The 22,958-nt window shown below is 41.3% G+C and overlaps 2 protein-coding genes across 5 annotated transcripts in view; one reads left to right on the forward strand and one right to left on the reverse strand.

Moving 5' to 3' along the window:
• LOC106091993 (uncharacterized protein DDB_G0271670) overlaps window positions 1-3,027 on the forward strand; it is an 84,318-nt gene extending 81,291 nt beyond the window's left edge. For all 3 annotated transcript variants that reach the window (XM_059364490.1, XM_059364491.1, XM_059364493.1), the window contains exons 6-8: window positions 1,728-2,006; window positions 2,150-2,249; window positions 2,315-3,027. In XM_059364490.1, coding sequence (XP_059220473.1) covers window positions 1,728-2,006; window positions 2,150-2,249; window positions 2,315-2,334 — 399 coding nt within the window. In that variant the 3' untranslated portion in view covers window positions 2,335-3,027. The remainder of the gene's footprint in view (window positions 1-1,727; window positions 2,007-2,149; window positions 2,250-2,314) is intronic.
• Window positions 1,718-22,215, reverse strand: LOC106091992 (lysophospholipid acyltransferase 7). Of its 2 annotated transcripts, XM_013258722.2 has the most exons (7): window positions 21,871-22,215; window positions 21,687-21,813; window positions 21,464-21,623; window positions 12,391-12,542; window positions 11,941-12,317; window positions 11,447-11,876; window positions 1,718-1,953 (listed from the first exon to the last, which is right to left on the reverse strand). In XM_013258722.2, exons 1-6 carry the CDS (start codon window positions 22,080-22,082, stop codon window positions 11,459-11,461), a joined length of 1,446 nt encoding a protein of 481 aa, XP_013114176.1. In that variant the 5' UTR covers window positions 22,083-22,215; the 3' UTR covers window positions 1,718-1,953; window positions 11,447-11,458. The 2 variants fall into 2 exon arrangements, with proteins under 2 accessions (XP_013114176.1, XP_013114177.1); XM_013258723.2 differs by lacking the exon at window positions 1,718-1,953 and having other exon boundaries at window positions 11,443-11,876.
• Window positions 22,216-22,958: the final 743 nt, after the last annotated feature.

Raw genomic sequence — 22,958 nt, forward strand, 5'->3', positions numbered from 1 at the left:
ATCTCCACGTCGACAGCCGTTGCCGTTGATTAGCATTCGAAGCCATTAATACAACTTCCAACAGATGCACAGAATCATGTGTACCACGGAAGTCGTGCAATCGTCGCAGAAAAAAAAAAGTCTGTCATTACACAAAACCACATGCATTGGGAAAAAGTACAATTAATAGACAGGGTTGTCGAGCGTGGTTAATGTGGTAATTATATCATAGAGGCGTTTTCGCAGTTAATACGATTCAAATACAATATACCAACGCACGCCTCTTGAAGCCATCACACCTAATATGGTTGAAAAGTCTCCTAATCAAAGAGGAAACGCGTCCCATAGTAGTTGGTGTGTGTTGCCATCTCTGGCTTTCCTTTTCCATTTTCAAAGAAAATCTCCGATCATTGAGCTCGTCTCGAAAGAGAACAAAATATGTCAAAAATAATTATTGAGATAAACATATAATAATTATTTTTGACTTTGTTTCGTTTTTTTTTCTTAGAATGGGACCAATAGATAATACCTTAGCTCTAACCATTTCAAAATTATCTCTGTCAATTCTCAAATGGCATCGATTTTACTATTTTTATACCCTCCACCATAGGATGGGGGTATACTAATTTCGTCATTCTGTTTGTAACACCTCGAAATATGCGTCTGAGACCACATAAAATATATATATTATTGGTCGTCATGTCATTTTAAGTCGATCTAGCCATGTCCGTCCGTCTGTCTGTCGAAAGCACGCTAACTTTCGATGGAGTTAAGATAGCCGCTTGAAATTTTGCACAAATACTTTATATTAGTGTAGGTCGGTTGGGATTGTAAATGGGCCATGTTTTGATATAGGTGCCATATAAACTGATCTTGGGTCTTGACTTCTTGAGCCTCTAGAGGGCGCAATTCTCGTCCGATTTGACTGACATTTTGCACGTAGTATTTTGTTATGACTTCCAATAACTGTGCTAAGTATGGCGCAAATCGGTACATGACCTTATATAGTTGCCATATAAACCGATCTGGGACATTGACTTCTTGAGCCTCAAGGGGGCACAATTCTCATCCGATTTAGAAGAAATTTTGTACAACGGCTTCTCTTATGACCTTCAACATACGTGTCTAATATGGTTTGAATCGATCAATAGCTTGATATAGCTCCCATATAAACTGATCCTCCGATTTTCCTTCTTGAGCCCCTGCAAGGCGCAATTCTTACCCGAATGTACTGAAATATTACACAATGACTTCTACAATCTTCAGCATTCATTTATGGTCCGAATCGAACTATAACTTGATATAAAGAGATACCGTGCATAGAACTCGACAAATGCGATCCATGGTGGAGGGAATATAAGATTCGGACCGGCCGAACTTAGCACGCTCTTACTTGTTTTTCGACTCTATTCCACTGTGAGACGTATCTCATATTATTGCAGATATATGTATGTAGCTAAAATTCGTATGAATAGTTCACGCAATTTTTGTGGAGAGGAGTACCTCTAAAAAAATTTTCCCCTCAGGATTCGACGCTAAGAGTTCAGTGTTATAGACTGACAATGCCCTACAACAGCCCCATCAGTTAATAGCCAAGACCCAAATTATGGGCAAAACTTTTTTGGCCAAGTTAGAGGCAATAATGGAAAATTTTTATCATGGGGTGTCTATTTCGCATCTATTTAAATTTCAAATGTTGACATGTACATAAAATTTTTTTCTTTTTATTTCTTGTTTACTTTTTTTAGTGTGTGGAAAACATTTCACGATCTCATTGTCCTGTGTGCCTGGGCGATATACATACCTCACGAATTCCATGTCACATTCCCGATTGCGGTCATTTGCTGCACAAGATGTGTTTTGATCAATTACTTGCTTCGGGTCACTACACATGTCCCACATGTCAGACATCATTGATAGATATGACAGCATTGTGGGAGTATTTGGATGCTCAGGCGGAATTGATGCCAGTGCCTAAAAAATATGAAAATCAAAGAATATATATATTTTGCAATGATTGTCATAAGGTGAGTGAAAATAGGATATAAAAGCAATAAATTACCTATGTATTTTGGAATATAAGGAAGATACAAGTTTGAGTACTATTTTGTAAATATACATGTGTAAATACATTTATTGATTTCCTTTCTTTTTTTTGGGTTTCTTAAAGACCTCGAAGACTAAGTTCCATTTCATCGGCTTAAAATGTGTACATTGCGGAGCTTACAATACCACACAAAATGTAAAAAGACGCATGTCTTTGGTAGCAGGTAACTAATCATTTATATTGTTAATGGTTTATATGTTGGATTTTTGTTCTTTCTTTTTTAAACAGATGAACCCACTTCAGCATGACATTTAGCCCAAAGCCTTATTCTCTAAATGCATTTTTGTTTAAAGATGTGCACTATGCAAAAGACATTTACAATGCAGTTTCCTTAAGCTCAAGGAACATTGGGACATTATCAAGGCTTGCCATTTATGATGGGATTTTTTTGGTTTCTTTCTTTACCTATAACATCTTATTTTTATATAGAATTTAATTTTACATATGTGAGTTGAGCTTAGTTGTATTATAGTATATTTTTTTGTTAGCTCTTGTTTTTCTGCATTTACATTTGAACTTAACACACAAAAACTGAATTCGAGCTGGTATCGAATGTTAAGATGAATGAATATATAAAAAAGATTTTTTATAAACAAATTTGTATAGAAAAAAAATTTGTTTGATGACATTTATAAATTTTATGAATTTATCATATTTTAGTTTTTTAAGTAATCTTATATTCTAACATTGTTATAACATCTGTATATGTTTTAAGTATATTTTATATTTCTAATTATTTGTTCTCTCTCTTTATATTTTTTGTCATGTCTTCTCAGATTATTAAGTATTTTAAAGTATTTTTTGCCTCAATAAAGACTAGTTTCAATTTCAAAAAAAAAAAAAATCTTATTAGATGCTAAAGCAAATTATAATTGTATATGAAACTATAGTCAATAAAACCTAGCACTGATGGGTGGTAAAAACCCCATTCTAAAAAAATATTTATTTAAGCCTAAAGGATGGGTTTCAAGGTCTCCAAAAAAAGGAAAATTGTGAGTAGCCAACATAAAGAATAACCTAAAAAACTTTAATTTTCATAATTCATGTACAATTTTTTTTAAAGATATTGAAATTGTATCTAAAACTGTTCTGGTTTAGTTAATTTTCTTATGGTATACAAAAATATAAAAAGTCCTACATTGAAGAAGAAAAGGGGAACTTGGACAGTGGATAGATTATGAATGTAATGAAAGTCTTTGAGAAGGGCCTTAGGCAAAAATTATCCCACAAATGTTCAAAATGTAATATTCCAAACCAGAGGCTTTGGTGTGTAACTACTGTGGTGTCACCATGTGCAAAATATGTCCAAGGAAGTTTGATTTCAGACTACCAAGTAAACTAACAGTCCCGGCAAAGTATGAGATTTTAGCGACCCTACCTGTATGAAGGATAATTGGTTCGACTCCCATCAGAGACTTTGATCTGCGGCTATTGTTAAGATCGCAATGCACTAGAAAGTATGCGTAAGATAATTACCCAACCTAACAGTCGCGACAAGCAGATTCCTTTTCTTTTAATTTTAAAGTTTTCAGTATCCGACAATAGGGAGTTTGTCAAGAAAGACATTTCCCAAATGCCTGCAGGGGGATTACTGAACGGGCAGGACCCACCGATTTCTTAAAAAGCTACGTTTCTTTTCTCCTTTTGGATTGGGGCTGAGGGCTGATTAAAAAAAAACTCTTGTTTATCAATTGGCTCTCACGCCAATCCAAAAGAAGAGAGTGAAAGTCATTGCCTACGCATATGATGTTCACCTTTTGCTTGTGAAAGTCAACTTTCTCTCTACTAATACTGATCTTAATCAGAATGCGATCATAAAGCTGTCTAGATGAACGACTAATAATGGGTTTGGCAAAAATGTCTGAAAAACTGAATACTGTTCACACGAAAAATTTTTCATAGTATCGGCCATGCACGGTATATTTTTAGAGGCTCACTATCTTCTTGCCTGGCATACTGGGTTAAGACGATGATGAAGGGCAACATCTACAATTCATCGCTGGAAGGAAGCCCTATTAGGAAGTTTTTGGTTATTAATTAGATAATTAAGTTCTCTGAGGAGTAGAGAGTGAAAATTTTTACCTACGCCGATGACATCGCCAACTTAATGGAAACTGTCTAGATGGGTGGAAACTATGTAGGTAGGAACTAGTAAGTTCTAGCTATGCGCCCTTCGAAGCAGCTTCCTAGGTATAAATCCCAAAAAGACTTAGCTGCTGATATGTGCCAGAAGCAAGAAGGTTGGGGTTTCAGGGAAACCACCCTAGATGGGTTGGGGCTGCCGCTTCCTCGAAAAGTTAGGTAACTGGGCATGGTTCTTGACCAGAATTTGGACTATAGAAGGAACGTTGTGTAGTGGGTCCAAAGGAGTAGTGTAAAAATGTTAAGCTACACCAATGACCTCACCATCTTGATTGAAACTGTCTATATGGGTGGAAACTATGTAGGTGGGGACTATTAAGATCAAGCCATGGGTATTTTAGGCAGCTTAATAGGCATTAATCTCAAAAAGACTCAGCTGCTGCTATGTGCCAGAAGCAAGAAGGTTGGGGTTTCAGTGAAACCACCCTAGATGGGTTGGAGCTGCCGCTTCCTCGAAATGTTTGGTAACTGGGCATGGTTCTTGACCAGAATTTGGACTAGAGGAGGAAAGTTGAGTAGTGGATCCAAAATGATGTGAATGAGCTCTACTTCTGTAGCTTTGGTTAATGCCGAGAACGGTACACTGGATGTTTACTGCAATGGTTAGACCGATGCTCACCAATGAATGTCTAGAACGCGTGATGGTTGACAAAGTTTTGGGCATCGATGGCTCTAAAATAGAGCTCTTGAAAGAAGGAGTATTTGCAAGATGACTATGAAAGTTCAGTGGGCTGTCGAGAGTAAGGCCCTCATCTGAGGGGTTCCTAGGATAAAATCCCATAAAGACTCAATTGCTGATGTGCTCCAGAAACAGAAAGGTTTTGGGTTTTCAGGCAACCGATCCTGGACGGAATGGAGCTGCCGCTTCCTCGAAATGTTTGGTAACTGGGCATGGTTCTTGACCAGAATTTGGACTGGAGAAGGAACGTTGAGTAGTGGATCCAAACTGATTTGAATGAGCTCTACTTCTGTAGCTTTGATTAATGCCGAGAACGGTACACTGGATGTTTACTGCAATGGTTAGACCGATGCTCACCAATGGATGTCTAGACCGCGTGATGGTTGACAAAGCTTTGGGCATCGATGGCTCTAACATAGAGCTCTTGAAAGAAGGAGTATTTGCAAGATGATTATGAAAGTTCAGTGGACCGTCGAGAGCAAGGCCCTCATCGGAAGCCTTCCTAGGATAAAATCCCAAAAAGACTCAATTGCTGTTGTGCGCCATAAACAGGAAGGTTGGGGTTTTCAGGGAAACGACCCTTGACGTGTTGGAGCTGCCGCTTCCTCGAAATGTTTGGTAACTGGACATGGTTCTTGAACAGAATTTAGACCAGAGAAGGAACGTTGAGTAGTGGATCCAAAATGATTTGAATGAGCTCTACTTCTGTAGCTTTGGTTAATGCCGAGAACGGTACACTGGATGTTTGCTGTAATGGTTAGACAGATGTTCACCAATCGATGTCTAGACAGGCTCTGGAGGAAGGAAGATGGTTGATAAAATGTTGGGCATTGATGGTTCTTACATAGAAGGAAGGAAGAAGTATTTGCAAGATATGATATGATATGAGATCGCGGTGGAACGTCGGAAGCAAGGCCTCTTGTCTGAAACTTTTCCATCTATACATTAAATGCTCATCAATGGAAACCACGCTTATAATAAGAGATTCGGGAAACTAGCGCCACTCTGAGTTCAGGAACTCCATCTCAAAGCTATGTTAAAAATTCCAAGGGAGTCAATCTTAAGGGACCCCACACCCTCTACATTGAACCCAAATTTACCTGATAAGATCCAGACTGGTCTGAGCGCCGGGCCGTTAGATTTTATCGAGTTGTTGTAATGTTTACAGCCATGATTAGAACGATTCTCACCTATGGGTGTTTGGCCTGACATCCGCGGGATGATCGAAAAAAGTGTAGAGCATTGCAAAGTTGCTCGGCTCAAGGACGCAATCGATCTGAGGGCTTATCATTATTAAGTGTGCAGCAATGTGGACTGTTTATATTCTGAAGAACTCAGAAAACTGTAGTCGTTATCGATTTGTTGTAATGTGTACACCCATAGTTAGACCAATGCTCACCTGTGGGTGTTTGGTCTGACATCCGCTGGATGATCGAGAAAGGGTAGGGCATTGCAAAGTTTCTGAACTGAAGGTCGAAGTCTTGACCTGAGTGCTTCTCATTTGTTCGTAAAGTGTGTAGCAATATGGACTGTGCATATTCTGAGGGAGTCAGAAAACTGGCGCTCTCTTAGCTCTGAAACTCGTCTAATCTGCCATAAGCAGATCAAAATACGCTCCAAGGAAAGCATTATTAGTTGAATTTGACGTGCTTATCCCTAAATGCTTACCCGATCTGAATGAACCTGACCTTTGTTTTTGACCCTTGGTATATACGGACGGATTCAAGCTGAAAGGTGGTGAAGGGCTAAGAGTCTTCATAGAGTTATGGGAGATTATAAAATCATGCGAGATAATTGACAGGTGCTGCGTTCTTCAGACGGAGATCTTGGCAATATTTGCGAGCTCTGTAAGCGATTTTCAGGCAAGAACGGCTGCAGACGGTTAATAACACTATCTTCAATAACTGTGCAAATATAGATTGGGCAGCAGCCACGGGTTGAAGTATGGCCTTGTATCCAGGTGTCATCCCTCATTCTAGAGCTGAGGAAGGACGACCTCAGGCTACTAGGCGGCACGTCCGTAGTCGAAGACTTTAGCGTTATTTCCTCTGAGAAGGACCTCGTCCTTTTTGTGGACCCGAATAGGGTTTACCTAGGGGCATCGTGTGGGGATTCTTTTTCACGTTCTTGAGGATTGAAAAGGCATAAATACCAGTATGCGTTATTATGGGCTCTGGTTACGAATTTGCGGCAGGAGCGGCTGCAATGTCAGACGATCACAATCTATGGGGAAGTTTACTATCTATGGCGGTAATGAAGGTTCTGACCTGGGCTAATGCCAAATCAAGGCTATTTGAAAGATGCTAGGAGTATTTTCGTATCATGAGAAGTGCACGTTGTGCAGGAAATGAGGTTGCCAACATGCTAGCCGATAGTGGGCCACTGATATCCTATGCTGAGAAAATAGTGAGCTTCCTATGTTGACTGTGCGAATGGGGCGTGGAGAGTGGTTACGGATTGCAGTGTTGAGAAGAATCTGCGTCCCTGTTTCGCCGGTTCTGGGGCAGAGAAAAACGTCCATAGGCTGCTAGTCGGCACGACGGTACGTTTCAAAGAGATGGTTCTTAGTTAACGATTTTAATTGCCGCCACCACGGTTTTTTCTGGAATCCCAGTATACATAGACTGGAAAAGGTCGGACGGGGATATCTGGTTAGGGGCCTTTGTGAAATTTTTATGAGGGAGTCATACTTCTATCAGGGTGTACTTCACACACTTCCGACAGGTTTTAGAATTTTATATACAGAGATTTTCAGGCAAAAGCGGCTGTCTCGTTAGATTATATATGTGGTCAGTTAGGCGACTCTAAGAGATCCATAAAGTGTCATCGAATCATGGGGAAGGTTGTCAGGCTGAGCTGGATCCTGGGTCATCAAGTGTTGCCTGCCAATGAGGTTTCTGCCGGGGTAGCCTAGAGTGGGTCACTACTAGTATGACTTCAGACCGTGCTGACTGGCCACTGAAATGTCAAATTGTTAAAGTCGCGCTGAGTAGGCAGCCTTCGTATATCTTAGCTCCAGATAATCGAGGAGCGAGTCAGAAACGAACTCGTCCAATGACATAACACTATAGGTTGAAGTGTTTGGCTTACACTGACAACAACCGTTACAAGAACGATTCTTACTTAGGGTTGCTTAGTTTGGTATCGTGCTCTGGACATGGTAAGTCTTTTCCGGATGGTCGAAAAGGTGCAGGTTGTTTTATGAGGGGTGCGGATCTTCACTGCGGGTTTCTACCGTGGCATTTCATGGCCCTGGATTTTTCTCGAAATTGTGGACATGATTTATGTATGGGTTATGGGTGACACAAAGGAAAAAATTTCGTAAATATGGTTCTTCAATGATGACTTAGAGTCGTTTTCGGTCACGAAGGTTTGATCCTGTTGTGGTTCAAGCGATACTTGCTTAAGGGTGTGCGGTTTGGTATCGGGCTCTGTACAGGGGAAGTCCCCTCAGAATTATTGAGAATGTGAAGGCTCTCGTGACAATGTCCAACTTCCAAGCGGTATGGATATCCAAAGTGGTCTGGTCCAAAATGGGAATTAGGCCCTCCAAGGACTTGGGACACTCTTCGATTTTGCACAAAACTGTGATTATGCATGGGTCACACGAGGGAAAACACTTCGCAGAGAAAGTTTTTTAATGACAACTAGGGCATTGTTTTCAATCAGGAGGTTTTTCAGACTGTAGTTCGAGCGATTCTTACTAAGGGGTGTTCAGTTTGCTATTGAGCTTTGGGGAAAGAAGACAGGATAATCAGAAAGGTAAAGGCCACCGATGGGAATCACGGCACAATCCCTCGTGTGACCCATGCAGCCGGTTGTATGTACCGCATTGACCCGATGAATTCCTTCATCGGCAAGGGCTGCCGCCTCAGTGTACCACACACTGCTACTACAACAACAACGGCACGGGATATCTGTGAGCACCACACAGGCTGGAACATTGAGGTCCAATGGTGTGGTGGTGTTCATTGCTGTCGCGAGAAGCTTAGCTGCGAGTTACAGGCAGTCGCGGACAATCAGCGGTATCGAGCAGAGAGTCTCAGTGAGAGGCTGGATGGCACCGGCTCTTGCACAAATACTGAGTGCCTATGATGCTCGATATGACAAGGCGGGTTTTTGGCGCATTTAAATAACCAACGACCACCCTGTTCCCGCGGCGATCGGTCATTTGGATCGGAAGGAGCTTGGCGAGGATTGCCACTTCCACATGAAAATGTGGCTGCAACAAAATTTTAGGGGCGATACTGATTTCTACAACTAGATTTAACCATAGACTGAGAGTATGGGGCGCTCTTCGCTTTTTGGATACTTTTCGATTTTTTCAAAACTATGGGTATGGTCTATCTATGGGTTTGGATGACAAGAAGGAATACATGACGTGGGAGGTTGTTCAATGACGACTTAGGGGTCGGAGGTTTCTCGGTCAGTATTTGGCGGTCAAGCCTTTCTCCGGGCACTCTGTTCGTGCGGAGGTTATAAAAAAATTCGGCGCGACTCTCCTGGCAGACGGTTACGATCTAAGTTGACAGTCAGGCTGCCCCAAAGGCTCAGGATTAAGGAGTATCTCGAAACAATGAGATGCCTGTGAGTCTATGTTGGGTTCTGGTCTATCAGACAGTGAGGGGATCTGAGGTTGCAGATGAGGAGGCATTGCTAATGGCATGAAGGACTTCATAGGCGAGGTTTGCCGCCTTAGTGTACAACACATTGCAACAGCAACAACAACTAATGGAACGGAATCGTGAGAGACCCGTCAAGCTAAGTTGGGTCGCGGTTCATTAGACAATGAGAACCGGTTACATATTGGGAAAGTGACTGATGCGTCATACTCTTAGGCTACCAAATTAGGTTCATTGCTAAGAGGTTATTGAGATATTAGATCTTACTGGACGCACCAAAATGCGAACTTCTGCAAGGTTCGTTGTTGTTGTTATTGTTGTAGCAGTTTATTGTGTTCTATCTTTCGTCTGCTTGATTCTGTTGAGTGTCAAGACCCAGGAACTTTGCGACTAAGATGGAGCGCCTCCACAGGGATCTGGTTCTGAGTCGAGTGGGTCTGGCCGGCCAGTTAAACAGGTCCCTGTTTACAATCAGGACATACATCTTACACGTCGGCATCAATCCTTGCTCTGTAGGAGTTGAGGCGACTGCGTCTGCCGGAACGTAATTGAGCCAGAACTGCTCTGGATTGCCAGGGGAAGGTCAATTTCTTTAGGTTGTTGTTGTAGCAGTGAGTTGTACACGAGGAGACAGCCCTTGCCAAAGAAAAACTCATCGGACCAATCCGGTACGTACAATCGGGCACCATGGGGCAAAAAAGTCAACCAGGTACAATTTTTTTTTGAAGTTTAGAGGCCTAAAATCGTTTCCTGTTTTTGAATTCAGTTCCTCTTTTTACAAGGTCCTCATAAGCATAGAAAAGCCTCTGAGGGTGAGCTAAGCAAAATGCAAGTTTGCCCATGAACATTCCATTAAGGAACAGGGCAAACAGTGGAGGCCACCGTGGCACAGAGGTTAGCATGTCCGCCTATGGCGCCAGACGCCTGAGTTCAAATCCCAACGTTGGTTATTCCCTTACAAATCATGGCGACATTTATAATGTATCCAGCCATGTCAAAACTTCTCTAACAATTGGTGTCGCTAAGCGGCACGCCGTATTCATATGTGAGAATTTTGCCCCTGTTTCTGGGCACTCCTCAGAGAGGTTTTTGGTCATCATAGAATTTTAAAAACTAGGTTGTTATTGAAAAAAATCGCTACTGTTTTTGCTTCTCTAAGTGTTTTTAGTCCCGCTCTTGTTCTCTTGGTATTCTAAACACTTGGAATGGCTAATTCGATAGAACTTATCCCGGTGATGGGTGTCCCTATCTACCGTATCCTCTTACCCCATGCTTTTTACACACACAGGGTTTTCCCCTTATCAACAATGCTCCCTTTAATCTCTTCTTACATCTCTAGAACAATCACAATGGCACTACGGTTTTCCATCGGAGCCGCTAGCAAATGCGATTGCTTCCTTCGACTTAACCCAATACAAAATAAATATTGTCGTTGTTGTTCTAGACACAGATTTATGGAGGAGAAGCAGAATTTAGCTCCATAAACCCAACTACTATGGGGATCGTCTAGATACATTATATCCAGTGAATATGTGGTACAGTTCCTCAGACTACCAAGATCTAATCCCCTTCGAAACCTTCGATAGTGGCAGTATGCAGGACAAATTTGGGAAGAACATTTCCGGGCTATTTTAAATTTCAAATTCTATTCAAAAATTACAAAAATTCTCCCTGATTCTCCTTTAATATAAACTAAGAAAATATATAAAATACGGCATTTGATATTTCACTTTCTAAATTAAACTACGGCTAACCTCAATCTTTATCATAATATCAAGAAAATTCATAAAAAAAAAAAACAATTTAAAAAAAATTTAAAAATGCTATTTTTAAATCTTGACTTCATCTAAATCCATCAATTGTCTAAATAAAAATTCTTTACACTTAGACAAAAAAAAAATAACTAAACCATCTCACCAACACCACCGTTTATTGCGATTTCTCTTTGCCTGAAATTACTTCATCCTGTTCAGCTGCCTTAGCTTTATTTTCTTCTAGACGCTTTTTACGTTTTTCTTCGGCTTTTCGTTGTTTGGTCAACACGGTGCCCACGACCAAGAAGACGAACCAAGAAATGTAGCAGGTATGATAAACTGAGCTATAGAAACGCCAAATCTTTTCAAAAGTCACCAACAGGAAGGCTGTACCCAAATAACTGCCACAGAAGAATTTAAAGAACCAAAAGAGGAAGTCGCGTAAATGTTTCATGGGGCCGTTAGGATATTTGGGTACCAGTTTCTCCCACATATCCTCATTGTGCACATAGAAAGGGGCACCCATCAGACAGAAGTAGTGGCCAGGACGGAAACCATGCCAATAGGCGGAGACCAGTAAGGTGGCGGCAGTTCTAAAAAAGAAAAAAAAAATGTTACGCATCCTATAAAAATGTTGCAAATGTTTTGTTTTCTTACCTGTATTTCTTGCTGGGGAATAGTTTATAAATATTCACCGCCAACCAATATTGTACACATATATTCCAATGTTTCATTGTCTCACGGAATGTACTGCACTTCTCCACACCCATGACATTGGCATTGACAATGGTGGCAAATGTGTATTCACCCTTATATGTTTCCGGTTTAAAATTGTCATAAGCCTTGCGAGGACCTCCGCCATAAGCCACATCTACTTCGGTGGGATATGCTCCAAAACCGGCCATAGTGCAGACACATTCACTTAAAGTCAAACCGGTATATATACGCATGCGGAATATAAAGAATGTAGGCCAAATATAAAACAGACGATAGAAATAGGATCGTTCATTATAGAACTCATCGGTAAGGGCATACTGCGAGAAGAAAAAGATTTTGTTTTTAGGTATATGGTATATGGGGAACGGGTTTTTGAGCTTAGCTACTTACTTCCAAAGGCCATATGTAGTTGCCCAACAAGTATAAACTGCAATAGATACCAGCGTTCTTCAACCGATCCACAGTGGTTTGAATGGTGGGTGCATAATCGGCATAGGAAGTCTCAAAATAATCACTGTAGGTACGGTAACGATAATACGGACCTAAAATAGTAGAAAGAGCGTAAAATTTATTGATTCGCAAAAAATAATTCGTTTTAACAACACAAAAGTAAATCGTTTCATAAAAAACCTATCAAGCATTAGCGGTTTAACTTTCCTTATATCAAACTTCTTCTTTTTTAAGGGCCAGGATAACTTTCCTTAGCAAGAGTTTCACCGGTGAAGTGAGTTTTATATCCGTACCAGAATTACAAGAGGACTGAGTGACTATAAGGAGCATTCTTTCCCGAAAGTCTGAGCTCTGGACTCCCAGCTTCCCACAGCTTTTTTCAACTGCTACCTGACGCAGTCATTATAGAATGCGGCGCGGGATAGCTGTGAGCATCACCCAGGCTGAGACAATGAGGTTCGATCTGTCTGGTGTTCAGTGCTGTCACGAGAAGCTTAGATACGAGCTACCGGGCGCGTCCACAGGTGCGGATAGTGGAATGCTCCATACGAAGCAGATGCAACAGCAGTCGCAGACCATAAGCGGAGGGTCTCAGTGAGAGGCCGGCCGGCCGGCACCGGCTCTTGCACAAATACTGAGTGCCTATGGTGCTCGGTGTGACAAAACAGCCTATTAGTGCCTTTAAATAACCGATGATCACCCTGTCCCCGCGGCGATGGGTCCTTTGGACCGGAACTAGCTTGCTCACCTACAGGCGCTTGACGAGGATTGCCACCTCCACATGAAAATGAGGCTACAACAACAAGAATGTGGTAATTCTGCCTTACATACTCCTAAAATTCATCGGCAACCCTATTTTTCATTCCCACCGTTCGACTCAGGATCGTACTTGTCATATATGGTTTTCTTTCGCAACTTCTTTACATGCGAGAATGGTAATTTTAGAACCGTTCATCTTGGGGAACGATGATCAGTACCCTTTACCTTGGCGAAGGGTAGTTTGAGTACCTTTTCGTTGGGGAAGAGTAGTTTTAGCACCCCTTCGTTGGGGAAGGGTAGATTTAGTACCCTTTTACCTTGTGGAAGGGTAATTTTAGTACCCTTTACCCTGGGGAAGTCTAATTATTTTACCATTTACGTTGGGGACGGGGGTAATTTTGGTACCCTTTACCTTAGGGAAGGGTAATATTAGGGTTCTTTACCTTGGGGGAGGGTAATACTAATACCCTTAACCTTGGAAAAGGCTAATTTTAGTACAACTTTTGTTGGCGAAGGGTATTTTACAATAGTACCCTTTGCCTTAGGGAAGGGTAGTATGTTTGGGGAAGGGAAGTTTTAGTACCCTTTACCTTGGGGATGGCCACCGTAGCGCAGTGGTTAGCATGTCCGTCTATGACGCTGGCCGCCTGGGTTCGAATCCTGGCGAGACCATCAGAAACAAGTAAAAGCGTGCTAAGTTCGGCCGGGCCGAATCTTATATACCCTCCACCATGAATCGCATTTGTCGAGTTCTTTTCCCGGCATCTCTTCTTAGGCAAAAAAGGATAAAAAAAAGAGTTTCTCTGCTATTAGAGCGATATCAAGATATGGTCCGGTTTGGACCACAATTAAATTATATGTTGGAGACCTGTGTAAAATGTCATCCAATTCGAATAAGATTTGCGCCCTTTGGGGTCTCAAGAAGTAAAATAGAGAGATCGATTTATATGGGAGCTGTATCGGCCTATAGACCGATTCAGACCATAATAAACACGTATGTTAATGGTCATGAGAGAATCCGTCGTACAAAATTTCAGGCAAATCGGATAATAATTGCGACCTCTAGAGGCTCAAGAAGTCAAGATCCCAGATCGGTTTATATGGCAGCTATATCAGGTTATGAACCGACTTGTACTTTATTTGACATAGTTGTTGAAAGTAACAATAAAAAACGTCTTGCGAAATTTCAGCCAAATCGGATAGAAATTGCGTCCTCTAGAAGCTCAAGAAGTCAAGTCCCCAGATCTGTTTATATGACAGCTATATCAGGTTATGAACCGATTTGAACCATATTTGGCACAGTTGTTGGATATCATAACAAAATACTACGTGCAAAAATTCATTCAAATTGGATAAGAATTGCGCCCTCTAGAGGCTCAAGAAGTCAAGACCCAAGATCGGTTTATATGACAGCTATATAAGGTTATGGACCGATTTGAACCATACTTGGCACAGTTGTTGGATATCCTAACAAAACACGTCGTGCAAAATTTCATTCCAATCGGATAAGAATTGCGCACTCTAGAGGCTCAAGAAGTCAAGACCCCAGATCGGTTTATATGGCAGCTATAGCAGGTTGTGAACCGATTTGAACCATACTTGGCACAGTTATTGGATATCACAAAAAAAACACGTCGTGCGAAATTTCATTCCAATCGGATAAGAATTGCGCACTCTACAGGCTCAAGAAGTCAAGACCCAAGATCGGTTTATATGGCAGCTATATCAAAACATGGACCGATATGGCCCATTTACAATACCAACCGACCTACACTAATAAGAAGTATTTGCGCAAAATTTCAAGCGGCTAGCCTTACTCCTTCGGAAGTTAGCGTGCTTTCGACAGACGGACGGACGGACAGACGGACGGACATGGCGACATAAAATTTAACGACGATCAAGAATATATATACTTTATGGGGTCTCAGACGAATATTTCGAGTAGTTACAATCAGAATGACGAAATTAGTATACCCCCCATCTTATGGTGGAGGGTATAAAAACCTTGGGGAAGAATAATTTTATTACTCTTTACCTTGGAGAGGGGCAATTTTAGAAACTACCCTTTACCTTGGGAAAGGGTAGTTTCAGTACTTTTCACCTTGGGGAAGGATAGTTTAAGTATACTTTACCTTGGGGTATTGATGTTTCAGTCCATTTACCTAGGGGAAGGGAAGTGTCAGTACTCTTCACCTTGGGGAAGGGTAGGTTATGTACACTTTACCTAGCGGTAATGATGTTTTAGTACCCTTTACCTAAGGAAAGTGTTATTTGAATATCCCTTATCTTAGGAAAGGGTAGTTTTGTTCAAATTACCTTGGGGAAGGATAGTTTCAGCACCCTTTACTATGGGTAATTTTAGAATGGTTTTAGTACCCTTTACCATGGGGAAGGGAAATTTTATTTCTATTTACCTTGAGAAAGGGTGATATTATTACCTTTTACCTTGAGGAGGGGTAATATTAGTACCTGTTACCTTGGGGAAGGGTGATTTTATTACCCCTTACCTTGGGGAAGGATGATTTTTGTACCTTATACCTTGGAAAAGAGTAGCTTTACCTTGGGGAAGAATAGCTTTATCTTACGGACGGAAAATTATAGTACGTTTTACCTTGGGTAAGGGTAGCTTTACCTTGAGGAGGGGTAACTTTAGTACCCTTTAGTCTGGTGAAGGGTAATTTTAGTACCCTTTACCTTAGGGAAGGATAGTTTTAGCACTCTTTACCTTGGGGAAAGGTGTATGAAGTATACTTTACCTTGGGATAATGATGTTTTAGTACCCTTTACCTTGGGGGAGGATAATTATATTACTCTTTATCTTAGGGAGGGGTAATTATAGTACCCATTACCTTGGAGAAGGGTAACTTTACTACTCTTCAACTTAAGGGAAGGGTAAGTTTAGAACTCTTTATCTTTGGGTAAGGTAGTTTAAGTATCCTGTAGCGTGGAGGCCATCGTATCGTAGACATTACCATTTCCTCCTACGACGCTGAACGCCTGGCGAGAACACCAAAACAAATTTTGAGCGGTGGTTGTCCCATTACCTTGGGGAAGGGTAATTTTAGTACCCTTTGTTTTAGGGATGGATAATTTAGTTCCCTTTAACATGAGGTAAGGTAATTTTAGTACCCTGTTGCTTGGCGAACGGTAATTTAAGTACCCCTGACATTGGGGAATTCCCAAATTGCCAAAGGCTAATTTTAGTGTCTTTTATAATGGGAAAGGTTAATTTTAGTACCTTTTACTTTGGGAAAGGGTAGCATTACCTTGGATAAGGGTAGTTTTACCTTGGGAAGGGCAGCTTTACCATGGGGAAGGGTAGCTTTACTTTGGGGAAGGATAGCTTAACCATGGAGAAGGGCAATTTTAGTAACTTTTACCTTGGGAAAGGGTAGCATTACCTTGGGTTAGAGTAGCTTTAGCTTGCGAACGGTAGCTTTTCCTTAAGGAAGGGTAGCTTAACCTTGTGGAGGGATAGCTTTTCCTTGCGGAAGGAAAGCTTTACATTGAAGAAGGTTACGATAAGGGGAAGTAGTAACTATGGAAAGGGTAATTTTAGTACTTATTACCTTGGGGATGGGTAACTTTAGTACTCTTCAGTTTGGGGAAGCTTAATTATAGTACTCTTCACCTTAGGGAAGGGTAATTTCAGTACTCTTCAACTTGGGGAAGATAAATTAAGTATACTTTACCTTGTGGTATTTTAGAGCGCACAACAAGCCGATTACTGGCTTAGGTGTATGTCCATAGTGGCATGGGGCGGATTAATATCTGCACCCTCTTTTCAACCTAACCTAACCTACCTTGTGGTAGTGATGTTTTAGTACCCTTTACCTTGGGGATGGATAATTTTATTACTCTTTACCTTAGGGAGGGGTAGTTTTGTTGCCCATTACTTTGGGGAAAAGTAACTTTAGTACCCTTTAACTTGGGGAAGTGAAATTTTAGGAACCTTTACCTTTTGGTAAGGTAATTTAAGTACACTGTAGCTTGGAGGCCACCGTATCGCAGAGATTAGCATTTCTGCCTACGACGCTGAACGACTGGGTTCGAATCCTGGCGAGAAAACCAGAACAAAGTTTGAGCGGTGGTTGTTTCTGTACCTTAAGGAAGGGTAATTTTAGTACCCTTTGTGTTGGGGAAGCGTAATTTAGTTCCCTTTACCTTGAGGTAAGGTAATTTTAGTACCCTGTGGCTTGGGGAAGGGTAATTTAAGTACCCCTGACATTGGGGAAAGGTGATTTTAGTACCCTTTACCTAGTACCCTTTACGTAGGCTAATTTTAGTATATTTTATAATGGGGAAGGGTAGTTTTAGTATTCTTTACCTTATAGAAGGGTAATTTGAGAACCTTTGACCTTGGGAAAGGGCAGATTTGCCTTGGGGAAGGATAACTTTACTTTGGGGAAGGGCAATTTTAATATCTTTACCTTGGGGAAGGGTAGCTTAACCTTGGGGAAGAATAGCTTTACCTTGGGGAAGGAAAGCTTTATCTTGAGGAAGGGCAATATTACTTGGCGAAAGGTAGTTTTAGTACCTTTTTTTCTTTGGGGAAGGGTAGTTTTAATACCCTTTACATTAGGGAGGGGAAGTTTAAATACCTTTTACATTGGGGAAGGGTAATTTAAGCAGTATTTTATTAGGGGTATGTAGATTTATTGTAGTAACCTTTACCTTGGAGAAGGATAATTTTAGTATCCTCTTTCTTGGAGAAGGAACATTTTAGTAGGGTAGGAAGAGTAGTTTTAGTACTCTTTGTTGTTGTTGTTGTTGTTGTTGTAGCCACATTTTCATGTGGGAGTGGCGATCCTGGTCAAGCTTCTTTTGGGTGAACAAGCTCGTTCCGGTTCAAAGGACCGATTGCCGATTGGTCATTGGTTATTTAAAGGCGCCAATAACCCGCCTTGTCGTATCGAGCATCATAGGCACTCAATATTTGTGCAAGAGTCAGAGCCGCCCGGACTTTTATTGAGACTCTCCACTCAATACCGCTGATTGTCCGACTGCCGTTGCAGCTACCCCGTGGCCGGTAGCTCGCATCTAAGCTTTTCATAATAACGAAGAACACCACACACTCATAAGTTATCCGGTGCCGGTTAGTACTCTTTACTTAGGGAAAGCCTAATATGCGACCCCGATGGTGAAACCCCTTTGTGTCGGCTTTTTGAGATGGAGGATTTCTATTGAATTTTCCAGATTTTCCAGAATTTGCCCAAGTTCCTCGGAACGAGGACGTCGATTCTTCTCGAGCTGGGGAAGCCTGACATTGGATTTTTGGGGGGAGTCCTAACCGGTCACTACAATGTCAGGGCGCTGACATGGAGATGGGCTCGAGATGATGAGGATTTCTGCGGGGTCTATGGGGATGAGGAGTTAGAGACGGTCGAGCGTACTTTGTGCCAATGCTCCACGATGGCGGGGAGAAGCCATGGGATTATGGTTGAACACCTCTTCACTTCCCCTAGCTATCTACTGTCTTTCGACCCCCTAGTCATGCTGTGCTTCCGTACGGGCCTGGGATGGCTGACGGTGTCGCCTATGAGACTTCTATCGGTCTCTATGCCGACTTTTCATTTGTCTTACTCTTTTTTTTAGGCGGCTTACGTCCATCTTCTCTCTTATTTCATTTTTTTCTAGAACAGAAACAATTGACGAGAGGTTGTGTGTTATACATCGAGGCGGCAGCCCTTGCCGATGAAGTACTTCATCCGGCCAATCCGGCACGTACAACCGGCTTTCATGGTATTGGATGGATCAGAGGTCTCTGAGTGAAGCAGTTAGCATCTGCGGTTGCCAGGCTGGTGTCTTTTAATATAACCTTACATAACCTAACCTAGATGACCATGAAATGTAATCCAATGGAAGTTTTTTCAGGCAATATACCATAGCGTATCTCATGTGTGCTACAACTTCGTCTGGTAATGATAGGTTCCTACATATATTTGACATCGGAAGTAGCAGATCTGAACCAAAAGTCGAAACTCACAGCCGGCATAGCAGTTAAGATTTGCACATCTTTCACATGTCGTTAGAGATACTTTATTCCGACTGCTGAACATCTCGATTCGATCACACACACGTCTTTACTTCTTCCGGATGACTCTCCTACTCCTGGCGCGTTGCTATGGAATGCACATTTGCTCTCCATGCCTCATTTGTTTATTTCAGTAGTTGTTGTTGTAGCAGTGTGTTGTATGATGAGGCAGCAGCCCTTGCCGATGAATGATTCCATCGCTTCAATCAGGTACGTACAACCGGCTGCCATGGGATTGACTTGAATATTATTTTGCTTCTGTTTATGGAATATATGTCCAGCATACACATCCGTATGTAAATTCCTATGCCAGCGGGCGTACGAAAAACGAATAGAATAACGCGGACAGTATAAACAACTTCGTGTGGCTTCGTTTGGCTGATTCTACTTCAAAGTTTTTCATTTAGCTGATAGTACATATATATTTTCCGTTTGCAACTTTTTGACGTTCAGCTAATTTTCATTGTCTGGTAGTTAGTTCCTCGTCACACTTAGGCAGGTGCGAACCTTTACAGCAACAAAAAAATGAACCGAATCAATGTTCTCGGGTCGATTATACATACTTTCAACACGCTGGATGAATCCTTACCTCTAACACAACATGAACCATTATAGAAGGGGAAGGGATAACTATGAACGCTACACAGGTTGAAACTTTGAGCGCCAATCTGTGCGGTGATCATAGTTATCACGAGAAGCTCAGCGTTCACAGGTTGCGGAGGTCCTGCAGTCGCGTACGATCAGCAGTATTGAGTGGAGGGTCTCAGTGAGAAACCAGGCAGCACCGGCTCTTGCTTAAATACTGATTGCCTATAATGTTCGATATGACAAGGCGAGTTTTTTTGGCCTTTAAATAACCAATGGCCATCACGTTCCCGCAGCAATGGGTCCTATAGACCGGAACGAGCTTACACATATTTAGGAGTTTGACCGCTATCTCCACATATAGACATTTGGCTACAACAAGAACAATAACCATATCGTTTGATAATGATAGGTTCTTACATAACTTGACCTTAGATGTAGCAGATCTGTACCAAAAGTCGAAACTCAATGAAACAACCTGCATAGCATATAAAATTTCCACCCCTATCACATGTCGTTAGAGATTACTTTATTCTGACTCCTGAACATCACGATTCGCTCAAACTTTTGTCTCTCTACGCCTGCCTGCGAGATGTTTTTGCATTACTTCTTTTTCACGATCTCTCCTGCTCCGTTGCTACGGAATGCAGATATGCCCCTTTTGCCACATTTTTTTACTTCGGTAGCATTTCGCTTCTGTTGATAGCATAGATATCCAGCTCACATACCAGCACATAAATTCCTATGCCCATGAGCATACGAAAAACGAATAGAACAACGCGGACAGTATAAACAACCTCGTGTGGCTTCGTTCGGCTGCCTCTATTTCAAAGCTATTTCATTTAGTTGATGATACACATGTTCAGCTTTTCGCCGTTCAGCTTCTTTTCGTTGTCTGATAGTAAGTTCCATGCCACTCTTAGACAGGTGCGAACCTTTGCTGCAACATAAAAATTATCCAAATCAATGTTCTTGTATCGGCCGTACTTCCAACACGCTGGATGAATGCCTTCCCTCCATCACAATGTGATCAATTATAAAAGGGGAAGGAGAACTGACTTGAACTGGTTTCTATCATCACTATGCCAATCCCATGGCAGCCGGTTGTACGTACCGTACTGACCCGATGGATTCCTTCATCGGCTAGGGCTGCCGCCTCAGAATACAACACACTGCTACAACAACAACAACAACTACTACTATGCTAAACTCCCATTTGCATCGTTTTCTTAATTTGTTTTTCCCATAAGCTTAAAGTTGATTTTCGAGCTTCATTGTTTTATAAACAACGACAAATTACAACAAATTAACTATTCATTCATTATAATGAATGCAAACGATTGGACTTTGGCCGCCAAGCCAATACAACAAAACAAATGCATTATAAAAGTACGATATGCACAATGTACGCATGTTTATGCAGTGCATGTCAGCCACACATAATCACTTCTCAATAAAAAAAATCATAAATTCTGTTTAGTAGATAAGCCATTTAAGTTATCTTTTAAGAGAGCTAAGCTGCTAAGCCAATACAAAAAAAAAGTTACGATGTTCTTCGTTGGACATGAATACCTTATCTGCACAATGTACAATGTAAGTGATAGTTGATAATTTATATGTGGTTTTTAGTCTTACCCGTAAGTATGCCAATATAATTGAAAGAGTAATGGAAGATTTCAATCATATTGATGGACTGAACATCCCTATCGAATTTGCTAACTTCAACTTGTTCATCTTTTTCGTGTTCTTTTAGTTTTTTCCAAGAGGCTGTTTTCTCAAAGCCAACACCGGCAATCTGAAGAGTGTGGGGAAAAATGTGATAATATACAGTACCAAAGCCATGTGTTAGCATACATACCTTCAAAGTCATTATCATTTGTATCATGTTTATGTGTCCGGGGGGTTCGGGAAGACCAAAGTTGCTAGCCAAACGGAAGAAGGCCAAATAGCCAAACATAACAAAGAAGGCCGCCAAATGGCATATGCTGCAAAGGCAAATCTAAGCATGAACCTTTAAAAACATCTATCTTTGTACCACTTACCTGGGATGTACGAAAACTACTGCTGCTGCACCCAAGAAAGCCGACACCAGGCAGTGCAAACTATTATACCCCGAAACAATGAAAACCATCAGCAGACCCAATGCAGTGCTGATGTATTTCTTTTGCACTTTATCGGGTATCTTTCGAAGGTAACTGCCCGCTCCTATACATGCCAGCAGGCAAATTACATAAACCACATCATCTAAATTCATTTTGGCGTAGTCTTTAATACATAACAATCGATCGCCAGGAAGAGTCTTTCTGTCTTTTTCCGATAGAATTTTCCAAAAACAAGAAATCCGTTCACAACAATGGATGACAACTGAACAGCTGAGCGGAGTATTTTTTTGTGCTGTCGTCACTTGCGTGAGATGGCAGTTAGATGTGGCACCTCAAGAAAATGCGTGATGCAAGCATATAACTGTTTACAATGTAATTAGTGCGCAAGCTAACGTAAAGTAGACAATAAACAAGGCGTGGAAATTGCGCCGTTATCACTGTATACAAAATGCTGTTGATGCCAAAGAGGGTGAAAAAGGAGAAGGAGTTGGCATTAGAGCGAAATTCGGGATGACCAGTGACAAAAGTTAAAGACACAACAATTGTTAATTGCTTTCGTTTTTGCTTTTATTCCAACTTTCGGTTGCAAAGAAACAAAGCAAAATACGGACAAATTTTCAAATAAATGCCCGAATCGAAACAGAAGAACCTGAAAATGTTGCAGCCCCCAGTCTGAACCCAATTGGAATACATCGAACAGGTTGTCTTTTACGCGACTTTCATTACGGTATTGGCAGGATTCACTGAATAAGGTTTAGCCAAGCGATCAGCCGATTTACAATTTTTTTCTTAATTTTTGCCAGTACTTGACATTGAGGATGTCTTCTTGTTCTATTTTTACGTTATTTTTTTGTTTACGTTTTCTCCCATTTGAGGACGTTTTCAATCGGCATATTTGACATCCATAATGATGTTCATGGGGCCTATTCTATTGGGAAGACTAAACAGAAATCCACTCTTCTTCTTTTTCACCCACTTTGGTTGATACGCTACCAGTTGTTGTTGTTGTAACCACATTTGTATGTGGT

The sequence above is a fragment of the Stomoxys calcitrans genome, chromosome 3 (genome assembly GCF_963082655.1).
Source record: "Stomoxys calcitrans chromosome 3, idStoCalc2.1, whole genome shotgun sequence".
NCBI classification, from domain to species: Eukaryota; Metazoa; Arthropoda; class Insecta; order Diptera; family Muscidae; genus Stomoxys; species Stomoxys calcitrans.